The sequence below is a fragment of the Mycetomoellerius zeteki genome, unplaced genomic scaffold (genome assembly GCF_001594055.1).
Source record: "Mycetomoellerius zeteki isolate Tzet28-1 unplaced genomic scaffold, Tzet1.0 scaffold68, whole genome shotgun sequence".
Lineage (NCBI taxonomy): Eukaryota > Metazoa > Arthropoda > Insecta > Hymenoptera > Formicidae > Mycetomoellerius > Mycetomoellerius zeteki.
This window is the reverse complement of record NW_017257697.1, coordinates 358,077-371,325: the sequence shown is the minus strand read 5'-3', so window position 1 is coordinate 371,325 and position 13,249 is coordinate 358,077. Positions and strand designations below refer to the sequence as shown.

General features: G+C 34.6%; 1 protein-coding gene across 4 annotated transcripts in view; it reads right to left on the bottom strand.

Moving 5' to 3' along the window:
* The window catches only part of alpha-Man-IIb (alpha-Mannosidase class II b), a 203,620-nt gene that overhangs the window by 40,237 nt on the left and 150,134 nt on the right, over positions 1 to 13,249 (bottom strand). For all 4 annotated transcript variants that reach the window (XM_018457821.1, XM_018457822.1, XM_018457823.1 and 1 more), the window contains one exon: positions 6,345 to 6,437. In XM_018457821.1, coding sequence (XP_018313323.1) covers positions 6,345 to 6,437 — 93 coding nt within the window. The remainder of the gene's footprint in view (positions 1 to 6,344; positions 6,438 to 13,249) is intronic.

The window sequence follows — 13,249 nt, the reverse complement described above, 5'->3', positions numbered from 1 at the left end:
TTTTGTTTATATTGATAATACATGAATATTAATTATTACAGTTTATAACCAAATAACTTTTTAATCAAGACTTCAAAAGCATCGAAAATACGCAATGATATTTATCTTAAGCAATGAGTGCTTTCTATGATCACGTATTACAGTGTGGTACTGAGCGTAAATCGAACTATCACTAAAAATGTGAGAAATGAAAGTTTATCACTAATCTAATATATATAATAATATCGGTCATGCTTAGCCCATGTTTGCAATTCCTCCATGAGTGAATAAAAAACGAATGTATCTATTTATTTGTATTTTAATTACTTGTCATCGTTTATTACTCTATTATTATTATTAGATGTAGTCATTCATCGTATTATTATTATTAGTATAGCTTCAAAGAATAGTAAAAAATTTCAATAAATCCTGCTGCTATACCATCCAGTTATCAGCACGCTCGACTTTCTATAAACCGATAGCGATTACTATGCGACTTGATAGAACGCTTCCTGAAGCTCGACATCACAGCCTCCTAAATCCCCGTATCAATACGAACGAATCCAGATCCGAGAGGATAGCAAGTCTCTGGACTTGCAGGCACATACGGTGCATCCCGATCACCGAAATCACGCCCATTTCCCACCATTGTCGGGTACGTTTTCCAAAGAGCCGCCACCGTTCGTGCTATTGTAGTCTTGACGACAATGGACTGATGAGCCGGTATTGTCGAATTCGTCGAACTCTGTTTGCACCGGATAGGAACGACGCGGCGAAAAAGAGAAAGAGAGATCACAGTTTGTAAGGTGACGCATCTATCCAAAAATCGAGAATTGTTCTGTTTTTTCGACGAGATCGACTCGAGTATTCTCATACGTTTGTCCAAACAAACTCGCCTCGTCGCATCTGACAGCCACAGCATTCGATTCTGTAATCCCAAAGGATTAACTCGAGACCGAACAAGTATTTTCTTGATGGAAGGAGAATCGAGATTTTCTTGGCTCGCGACTCCGAATGTCGTGAACGACGGACGACGCGGAAAACGCATGAGATACCTTCGCAATTTTCTTCCAGGAACGCGGAGCGAAGGATCTTTACCAATAAAGTGGAAAGAGAGGAAGAGAGAGAGAGAGAGAGAGAGGGAGAAAAAGAAAGGGAGTGTATATACTCCGCGAGAAAGCAATTATACCAGTGCGCAATGACTTTTACCAGGAAACGCGCGAACCATTGTAGCTGCTCATGACAACATCTGCAGAAAAACAAGAACTCGTAATTACATACTGCAACTCCTGGCGTTCTTAGAGAAATACGTAGAAACGAGAACAGACAATTTCAAGTTACGTCGAAGCGCAGTAGTCCTACGGTGTTAGAAGTTAGATGGTCCAACTGAATACCTTTTTCATATGCAGCCCTGTGATTATTTTGGGTCAGTTAAAGCTTTCGTTACTAAGTGGCGTCATAGTTCCAAGTATCGAATGAAAACGTGAGAAAAGAAGTGAGAAAAGGATAGATGACACAAATAGCGCTGAAAGCGCGCTCCTCGAATGCAACCTCGTAATACTGAAGGATTCTATATGATTCGGTATGTAGGTGTTAGCAATTACCGGGATCGATTTACAGAAAAAGCATAAGCATTTTATATGCGAACAGCGTTTCGAGAAGAGTGACATTAAAGATATAGCAATAATAAAGAATAAGAATGGAAAAATATTGCTGCGGTATTGAAAACATAAGCCATACATAGGCTGCGTTCCAACACTTACAACGCTTGAGGAATCATTTTATCTTTCTTGTTCAAATAAGGACAAGTACATTAAATAAGGACAAACGATGCTTGTGTACGCTGCGAGCGTAAGTGGAACGCAGCTATAACTGCACAACGAGAGCGAATGAGACGATGAATAGTACTCGTACTTTAAAGCTCTATTAAAATAGTGCATAGGTCCTCCATTTTGGACCTACTAACCATACTCTATACCAATAATACTAAGCGCTTATTGGACTACAGATGACTAAATTGAAATGGCGGTCGAAATAGCCAATAGAAAGGTTGTCGGCATTTTGGCTCAGAGGAATGCGCTACTTTGATATTAGAGCTTTATAGTACTTGACTCTCACACACCCTCTGGTGGCAGTCTTTCAAATTATCCCAAAATAATCACAGCTCAAGAAGGTGAGTCGGATCAAATTTTGTTTGCTAAAGCGTGTGAATTAGAAAGTTGATACTGCATCGAACTTCGTTTAAAATGCCTGCGAGACTACTTGAACCGCGCAGCATCATTCGGAATTCATTCGTGAAACGTCTTATTTCCTTCGAGACGGATCGAAGGGTCGCCACGAGGCGAAACGTTCTTCCGTGAATGAATTTTACATATTCCGAATTTTCCGAGCGATTACCCTGCACGGACGCGACGGAGAATTCCTTCTTTCTACGCGTAATTACCCGTGCCGTTGCTTGGCGCGACGCCACGTTAACGCGCGGCTCTCGTAATTTTACAGCGGAGAAATAACAAAGCCGCATATGCAAGAAGCGCTAATTTATCATATCACGCAGCCGTCTCTCTGAAGTGACGGGGGAGTTATAAAATAAAAGGTTATACCAAAAGCAAATTACAAAAATGCATAATAGCATTAATGCGCTTTGTGATAATGTCTCTTGTATAATAGTAACTTGGCTCCACGCTATGTGTGTTACGTACCTTTAGATAAAATATTAAATTTAATAATATAGAAAATTGTAATTCTTTTCATTATTTTTTAAACACAATGATGTATATGATATTCGCAATACTATTTTCATCAAACTATTTAATATAAAAGTTACGATAATTTATTCATTGCTTCAAAATTGTTCTGTAATCTAGTCTTTTGTCAGCAATCTACAGTGAGAGAAAAGCTTTGGTATTTATAACTATAATTACATGTTATCATAATTACGGTTATTGCTGCTATAATAAGAAAATAAAACTAATAAATGAGAATCAAACAAACGGTCAACGATGTGCAAATAACAATATATATATCTTATTACATTTACTCAGGCATTTCAGCTCCTTTCTGGGACATCTTCAGTGAAAGTTGTCGATATTGAATTTTGAAGACTTTGTAGATTCAAAAGAATTTATTTTCTATAAATAGAAAAAAGCCCGCTTTATTTTCTTGTTGTTCTTTGATTATCGAGAGTCCTTAAAATTATTATTGTTATATGTTTAGTGATAATAATAATATGTGCATGCACATATTACATGTATGCATACATGTATAGTTCTATCAACAAATAGATACATATAGTTGACACCGAAAATGACTATAAATTATAGTTATTAATTAGAGTCTGACCGAAACTTTTGCCGAAACTGAACTGAAACATTCGGCTACACGTCAATTTCAACCGAAACTGAAATTAAAATCCTATAAAGGCTATATATATATATATAGACATGCCTATATATATATATATATTATCATCCTTTTTCTTCATAAATATCACAATTTATTGAAACAATAATTAAATTTCGACCGAAATCGCAAACCGAAATTTCGGTTGTGTGTTAATTTTGGCCAAAGAATATAAGTATTTCTTCTTCATAAACATCATAATTTAATTATCGAAATAATAATTACACATATTAAAATTAATATTTATGAAGAAGAGCTATATGCTTTCAGTCGAAACTGACACCTAATGAGTATTCGTTTCCAATTTCGATAAAAGTTTCGATCGGGAATTCTAGTTTTATTATATTATTATATAATTTTATTATCATAAAAATAGTTGTAATTATTATAATTTAACTATAATTTATAGTCGTTTTTTGGGTCATATAAAATATGGATGGCTCAAAAGCGACTATAAATTTATAATTAAATTATAATAATTGCAACTATTTTTACGGTAATAATAACTAGTGTTACAAATACCAAACATTTTTCTCTCAGTGTACAACCGACAAAACTAAATATTAAAATGCATAATCACAAGTTTCATAACGACCGTAAATATTATCATGACCAGAGAAGCAGACGATGCGGAATTTGTGAAAGCGTACGGACGTAGAAAATTGCAATCGTTGGGTCATAATGGAGTTGTTCCGAGCTTTGATCAAACGATTCCGTTAGTTGTCTCGTCAAGAGCAAACCGCCATGAAGACTAGGGTCGATGGTTAATGGGAGTCGTACAAAGGTTTGTCCGAAAACCGCAACATGTGGGAGTACGGGAGTATACGAGCGTATACGAGAACATTTTTCCGAGTACGCGTCGATGCGTTTCTCGTCAGTGGAGTTCTAAACAAATAGGACAAACTTTTACAGTAGGTATGTTTTCGCAAATATGTAGCATAAAAAATGTGTAATTTATAATTTATTGTATATCATAGAAGGACAATATTGAATGATAATTTACCTACACCGCAATACTTTAATAATTAATAACTTTTGGTAAGCGTGATAACAATTGTTTATGAATTTTACCGCGATTATTAAATATTTACTGCTTTGTTTTTTAAATACCTATTCATTGTTATCACAGGAAAACTTATTGCGTTACATTTATAATTCAATCTGTTTCCAATATTACCTTATTTGACCTCATATGAAAGAATATAATGGATATTGTTTTTAATTATAATCAAAAGTTAATTAACGTTTTGTTTTACACGAACTGTAATTATTCATCCAATGATTTTTTGCATACAAAAGAAAACAGCTCTAAGAAATACTAGAGCTGAGGAAGAGTTCGTTTCACTACTGGTGATTGAAATCGCGTACGGCTGAGCAGAGATTTATCTTTACTACTTACGCGCGCGCGCACACGGTGCTCGTTCTTCACTCCAAATATCGTAAAAAATTTCTATATTTTACCTTTTCTTTATCTCATAATACACTAACTATCATCATTATAATATAAAACTAATTATGAGTATATTTATTATTTAATTTTTACTGAAAATTGATTTTATCAATAATTATTCGACACAATCCTTTTTCTAATAATATAATTGTAATAAATATTTTTTAATAAATATATAGAAAGAACAATTTTGCTGAACTATCTACTAATTTAGCTAGATACAGATTAGAAAATAATTTCGTTAGACTATCAAAATAATTATATAAAACATTCAAGTTGGAGTGCTAGAATGTCAAAATTTTTTGTAGTATTGACCATTATTGCTTATCATGCTTAAGTTTTTAGAATAATTATTTCGTGGTCCATAAAATTATTTTCAGATCTATCTTTTTTATTTTATTTATTTCAAAATCATTCTTTCTGTGTCTAAAGCAAATAATCAGGCAAATAGGTCATCAATATCGCTATAAATTGGTAAATTGATATTCAAATGTATCCGTTATGGTAAGTAAAAAAAAAGATTACAGAAAACTCATTGATTGGAAATGTAGATATCATAAATTCAAGTAGGAAGCCACGAGAAAAGCAAATCGCGAGGGTAACTCGAAAGAAGATCGAAATGCTTTATAACATCGTAAACAAAGCCTCCTTCTCGATTTCACGATTTCTCCCAGGGCGCGTCAGACGAGCTTTTTACACTCCCACGGCATCGTAAATCTTCGCTCTCGCATTAACGGCAACGTGAAAGCACTGAGAAGAGCTCTCGCACGAGCGAACGCGGATATCTCGTATTCGCTCCAGACGTTTCCACTGTTTATATCGCTTTACGCTTTTCTCTCATACCTAATAATTTTATACAATAATCCATTAATCCTTTTACTCCCGAAACACCTGCAACCGTCTGCAGCTTGCAGCTGCGCTGTATCAACTTGAATTTTTTACCGCAGCGTATTTAAAACGCGTTGCCGGTTAAAATAACATGCGAACAGAATAAAATAGCATGATAAACGTGAATCAAACCAAAGCTTCGTAATAGTAAATATATTCGTCAAATCTTTATAATTTTACGATATAAATAATTATATGATCTTTTATAATAAATTTAATACAAAATATTATTTAATTCATTATTATATTTCAATATTTGATTTACGTTGTAATTATTGATTTTGATCGATCATAAACTTTTATCGTAATTAGACTAGATTAGATCGAACGTCATTCTCCGAAAATTTATAACGAGTGTATTATAAAAAGGGTGTTAGTTAAGTATGTTGCCATACTCAACAGAGCGATTCTTTGGTTTATTTGAAGTAAAAAAGTCCACATAAACCAAAGAATCGCTCTGTTGAGTATGGCAACATACTTAACTAACACCCTGTATATGATTGCATGTTTTTAATACGATACTCATCAAACGAAGGCTACTTTATTGGACTATCCAATTTTAGGGTTACCACATACACGCGAGCCATCCACGTGTCCGCGTGAATATTTCAACGATTAATTAACTTACCTTCAAGGGTGGTCTCGTCGGATCTTTCCGCAGCTCCGCGAAACGTGCCTCGAAACTGTCGTCCCAGTATTCCCGACTCCGCATCCATGAGGGCTGTAAGAGAAGGTAAACAACTGTTAGAAATTTCGTGGCTCAACGTATATTGCTTCGCGGTTAATAAAACGAAAACGCCGCAAAGACGTAAATTTCATGAACATTCGCGCACTTGCTGGCACAGCAGAATGAGGCAATAACGTACGTACACGATAACTTACGTATTTTGTTATACTTTCATAAGGTGAAGTCAGAAAAGACATGACGGATGTTAGTAATTTCGCAAAGAAAGATTAATCGATCTCATTCGTTTTTAATTTAATTTTATTTCGCGTTTATTGCTTAGATATCTGCTGCAAAATTACTGTGTATATTTTTTACGAAACTTAATAAATCTGCTAATTTCACGAGTAGGCACACAATTTTATGTTCCCTCAAAATTCAATCTGACTTTCATATCTGCTATTTTGCAGGTTTCACAGATACTAACTTTGTTAATTTATACTTCGCGATAACGTTCTATTCAAGTTACACAATAATTAAGTATATTTAGACTTATATTTGCGGGACTCTCGTTTTTTTCCTTTCCGTGACCTCGCGTGCATTGCTTCTTTTTATTGCCTCGTGTTAATAACGGCTTTATCGTGGTAACAGTTTTGACGCGATACCTTGTCGATAAGGTAAACGCACGTAACGAAATCACGATGACGTTGACTTTACACGAAAGCTTTGCTTTCCATTGAGAGTCTCTCGCGTTGATCTTGCGACAAGCGTGGCTTTAGGTAACAAGAGCAACGTGCCATGATTTTGTTTAATATTTAAAAAGTGTATATACTCGTATGTATAAGATGTATGTTATAAGATCTTATAGAATCCTAAAGTTTTTTTAATCACAAATACGAAAGAATAAAATGAAAAAAATAGCGATTGTTTTAATTGCGATAATTCGAAAATTTAAGAGATATCATACAATAAACAGTCAGATATCAGACATATAATATCTGATCGGAAATTTCTATTTTCCATATAACATGAGTATTATAGTAAGAGTAGAATAGTAAGGTCAACATTTATATTTAGCAATACAATTTTATAGTTTAAATGAAATTTGTCTTATTTTATCGTAATTATTTTTTAAATTTATTGAAATAATTTTGATCCAGGTTCCAAATCGCTGCCGAACTCTTTCGTTGTATTATTTCCAAATACTACATATAAATTTGTAATTAATCTGTATATTATTTATAATCTGTAAAATCTGTGATTTCATGATTTTCCATTTTATAAAAAAATACGTGTAAACATCTTTAAAAGATGTTTACAAATTAAGTTTTGAAGAATTAAAAATAAAGATTTTAATAAGTACTTAAACCTCAATTTAAAAGAAATGAACTTTTAACGGACTTCAGATTCATTTAGCGTCGAAAAATATAAATTTGTAGTGATAAGTGAAAATTGTTCAGCAAAAAAGCTTGTCGCAGAATTTGTACGGATTTGGTAGCTTTCAGAATACACTGTAGAAGCGGCAATGATACTGAATATGGAGCGTCTGTGGCGCGAATGAGCTCGAGGATAGGAAGTAATGAAGTAGAGCGAAATTGGAATTCGCGAGGAATCTGATCCGGGCGGTTCTAAACATCGATTACGCACAAGTCCAGACGTGCTGCGCTGCGCATCGACATAGATACCACAAAATTCGAAGACCCCCAGTTTCGGCGCACCTCGTAACCGCAGAAAATCCCGAGCGGCCGTAGTGGCATGAAGGATATAATATAATATCATTGGGCCATTAAATTTCGACGGTGCTACCTACTTCGTGCCTGCCAATCAAGATAACGTTTTAACAGCCGGAACGCTATTGCTGAAGTGACCGCAAACGCTCGAGTGAACGCAATACTGTGGAGTCGGGTCCTACGCTGATAATTAATCACCCGTGCATCTCTCTCGATAGAGCGACTGTGATATGTGAAATACGAGACTCATAAATTGATGTTGTTGCGAACTGAATATCGCAAATTACGCTAAACGATGAAATTAAGGTAATTGATATAACTCGTGCTCCAGTCACAGAGATCTCACTGTAGATTATCCAATTTACATTGTAAAATACGCATTATCATGAAATATGTATTTTTGTTAAACATAAGGGATAAAGCTAACAGGAAATTTTTCTCGGAAAAAAAAGCGGAAATAATTATTAAATTATTGTTGAGTTATTATTATATTTTTAGCAATTAAAATATCAATTAAAATATTGAATTTTATACGGAAAGAACGATTTTGAAGTATCTAAAAATTTAGCTGGATGCACATCTGAAAATAATTTTGTTGGACTATCAAAATAATTACGTAGGATATGTTCAAGCTGATTGCTAAAATATTAAAGTTTTTTGCAGCATTGCTCATCATATGCTTGAGTTTCTAACATAAATATTTTGATAGTCCAACAAAGTTATGTTCAAAATCGTATCTAGCTAAAGTTTTTAATACTTTAGCAAAATCGTTCTTTCCGCGTAGTAATAGCCTTTTATCTTCTGATTAAAAATTTATCTGGAGAATTTTTTAAACGATTTTAAAACAATTTATTTGAACGTTGAAATTTATTACTATAACTTTTATAAATTATATATAATTTACAGAAGTTATAGAATTATCACGAGTATTGATGATGCAATAACATGTAATTGTATGTTTATATATTAACCGGAAATACCAAATTCCCAATTATTACGAAAATAGTGTACAATATTCTTGATTTGTACTTTATCGTTCGAAAAATAATCCCTCAAAAAAACATAGCAATGACATAATTATTGCATATTAAAACAAACTGAGAGCGGCCAACTGAGGGGTCCCATTTTAATTTCTATCAACAGTAAGCCAAGCAAATTAATCACCATAAATCCGGGATCGATGGGGGAGATAAAGCAGAATCAAAATTAAATCCCAAGTTAAGAGCTCGTCTATCGAGCCCAACAGACTCACCATCGAGATATATCCCCCGGAAAGGTCTTCTTCCACGAGGCTCTCCGATTATCCGGCGATCGGTCGAGCTTTCTTGTAACGGAGCTTATCCCGTCGACGTTAATTAAACATCGAAAAGCTTCGCTCCCTAATCCATCGACCGAGGTAGCTTCTTTCACCCGGGATTATTTAGCCGAGAAAGAGAAGATATTTTCGGATCTTCTATAGATTCGATCTCCCTTCGTCTACTTCTTCCTGCTTCAGATCAGATCGGGCGCTTTCTTCTTTATATTTATCAGCGGTCAAAAATTGTTTAACGCAAAGTAAATTTTTAATTAAAAAATAATTCGCATTGAATAATATTTTTTTATATAAATCAATATTTATCGCGAACTCAACACAAATGCCAATTTATAACTGTGTGTGAAAATTTTTCAAAAAATTACTAAAAAATTTATTAAAAAGATAATTCTTCGCAAACGATTTAAATTAAAGCATAAAATTTCGTGCTCTGTTATCTTATGAATTAACCAAATCTTATATATAGATATTGATTAGATTTTTAGGATCGTCATTTTCAGATCACTTTTAATTTCAAACGCCAATTTTTAACGGAACTACAACGACGTCGATCGAGGGGGAAAATGTTCTTTTGCTCCAATTGCTAACTATCCCGTCTGTCCGGCTCCCTTCCGGTACACGGGAGTGAATGAAGATGAAGCGTTTTACGGGAAACGGGTATCCCGGAAGGAGAGGATATTTCCTCGGAGGATAGCGATCTTAGGAAGATGCCAGGGGATGAGAACGAACGGACGGGTCTTAAAGGGATATCGAAGTAACGCTATCTTATCGACACAAGTCCCGCAGGAGACTCCCGGGCAACTGCGTACGGTTTTACAAGAACCACTTTAACCGTTTTAGCGAAAACTCGTTATTCACCTTGAAGGCTCCGATTGGTACTTTTTTTCTACGCGACTCATTTGAATCTCGACAATAACATTTCTCGAACTTCGTCGAGCAATATCAAGTCTAGACAAATGTCAGAATTATTTTTTTAACATTCTCAAAGTTACTCCTTGAATTTCCTAAGTGCAAGTTACTTTCGATTTGTTACTAATGTAAAAACTGAACCATTGTAACTAATCAGAAATATAACATCTGCTTTTAAATTCATAATTTTTTAAAGAGTATTTTTAATTATATGTTTTTCGACTGTATGATACTTTTCTTCGTGTCATGCACTCAGAGAAAGACATAGGGTATCTTCCATTTAGTGACACAAGTTAACACAAACGTCGTTCTTTCTTTGCATTCCATGAGCAACAAAGACAGAACGATACTTGTGTTATTTCGATTTGTGTCATTAAATGGAAGACATCCATAGTAGTAGCTATAAAAGTGTGTATGTGTGTGACAATTATACAAATTTTATATAGAATTAATGTGTTAGGTGTACAAGTATGACTTCATGGATATTTTGATAAAAAAAACGCATTGATTTGACATAACATAAATCATTCTTACTTTATTCAAAGTATCCATCGGAAGCTACAACCTTGGCCTACCTTTCAGGCAATAAACGGATTCCACGCTGATAGAAGTATGAATGTTTTGAAGCGATCCAATTATCAAGCCAATTTTTGATTTCTTCATAAGATCTGAACCACTCTCCAGAAAGAGCCGATGCCATGGACCGGAACAAATAATAATCTGAGGGAGCAATGTCTGGTGAATACTAATACGGCGGGTGAGATAGGATCTCCCAGTTCACTCTTTCTAGATAATTCTTGACAGATTCATGAACATGTGGTTCGGCGTTGTCATGCTGTAAAATTATCTTGTTGTGTCTATTCTCTCATTCCGGTCGTTTTTCCTTCACAGCTCGATTCAAACGTATTAATTGTAGTCGGTACCGTTCACCAGTGATAGTTTCAAACGGTTGCAGTAGTTCATAATATACCACACCCTTTATATCCCACCAGATACACACCATAACTTTGCTGCCATGGATGTTTCGCTTTGGCGTTAGTGAACCTGGTTCACCGGGCTTAACTCATGCTCGTTTGCGTTTAGGATTGTCGTAGTAAATTCATTTTTCATCGGCAATAATAATTCGATTTAAAAAACCCTTTCTTTTTTGTCGTTGCAGCAACAATTCGCACATAGTTTTTCCTCTTTCAATGTCTCTTTCTTTCAATTCGTGTGGTCCAACTTCCTTGCTTTTGAACCATTTCCATTGCACGCAGACGTAAAGAAATGCATTGGGTAACATTTAATGCTGTTGCCAATTCTTTTTCTGTTTGACATGCATCTTCGTCAAGTAATGTTTCCAATTGTGCATCTTCAAATTTTTTCGGTGGCTTTCCATGCTCTTTATCATCCAAATCAAAATCATTGCTTCTGAATCGTTTAAACTATTTTTCACACATGCTTACAGATGGAGCATGTTCTTTGTAAGTTTTCACAAGTAAACGATGACTTTTAGCTGCTTTAGAAAAAAATAATGACGTAAAACTTCCCACAAATGGCGTTTCTCCGGTACAAAATTTGACATTTTCAATGCGATAAAAATAATAGTTGTTTACACTTTAGTGAAATGTATTACGTTTTAAAGCTGCGTTTACGCCTTTCAAGTACATGTATTGCCAACTTTAAATAATGCAGTAGTATGACTATACTGCAATCTATTAAAAATCCGTAAAGTCATACTTGTACACCTAATACATAATTGAATAACCTATTTTATAGTTATTGTAAATATAAAATAGTTTATTTAATTGTGTGTGTGTGTGTGTGTGTGTGTGGGCGCGCGCGCGCGTGTATATACGTTCATTCTATATATATAAAACTTTTATATCTACACAGAAAGAACGATTTTGCTGAAATATTAAAAAATTTAGTTAGATATAAATCTAAAAATAATTTTGTTGGCCTATCTAAATAATTAATTAGTAGATATCTCAAACATGATGAACAATGCTGCAAAAAGGTTTGAGGTTTCTAACAAGCAGTTTGAACGTTCCACATAATTATTTTGATAACTCAAAATTATTTTCAGATCTGTATCTAACTAAATTTTTAGAAACTTTAACAAAATTGTGTACCTTTTCGTGTACATGTTATCTTTATAATAATGATATTAATAATAATAATAATAATCTCTAATAATAGCTTTATTGAGGTGCAATAAACAGACACAGAAATAAGTAGGTATATAAGAAATTAGAAAGAGATAATATAGCTATCATTATGTTTTTAGTGTGTATCATCTTTTAATTTCAAAATAATATGAACACGGGCAATAATGTTGTCAAATAAATGTTTTACATAAATGATTAATGCTCTTTTTAAACATCGTCAACATAGTGATAACATTTAAAAAATAGCAAACATTTCCGAAGAGCATTATTCTGATAGTTTCTGATGATAGTTCAAGTATCTGAAGTTCAAGTTTCATTAATTTTCATCCACATTAGCGACGATGCACGTGCTAATGTGTACGTAGACGTGTACAGCGTGGCGCGGTAGTTAATAGCTGCATGGGCGATGTGCGATTCGGCGGGATCGTTGAATCGATCGAGTCAAACGAGCGTAGCGAAATACCACCGCGTCGATCTGCGCGTTTCACGCGAAATCTACTGCACTCCACAGGCCACGGATGGAAGCTCGGAATAAGTTTGCGAACGGCGGGTAGATTGACGTCCCGCAGATACTCGACGATCGATCCGCGCGCATCGCCGACAGTCTACTCAAAGTTGAAGCGATGGATAGGATCCATGCAATGCATGCAGCGGCGGATTAATAGGCATATGAGGCTGTCAGCTGAGATTCTAAAATTCTCAAAATGCGAAAATTCTTGTTTTAGATGTAAACTCTCTCTCTCTCTCTCTCTCTCTCTCTCTCTCTCT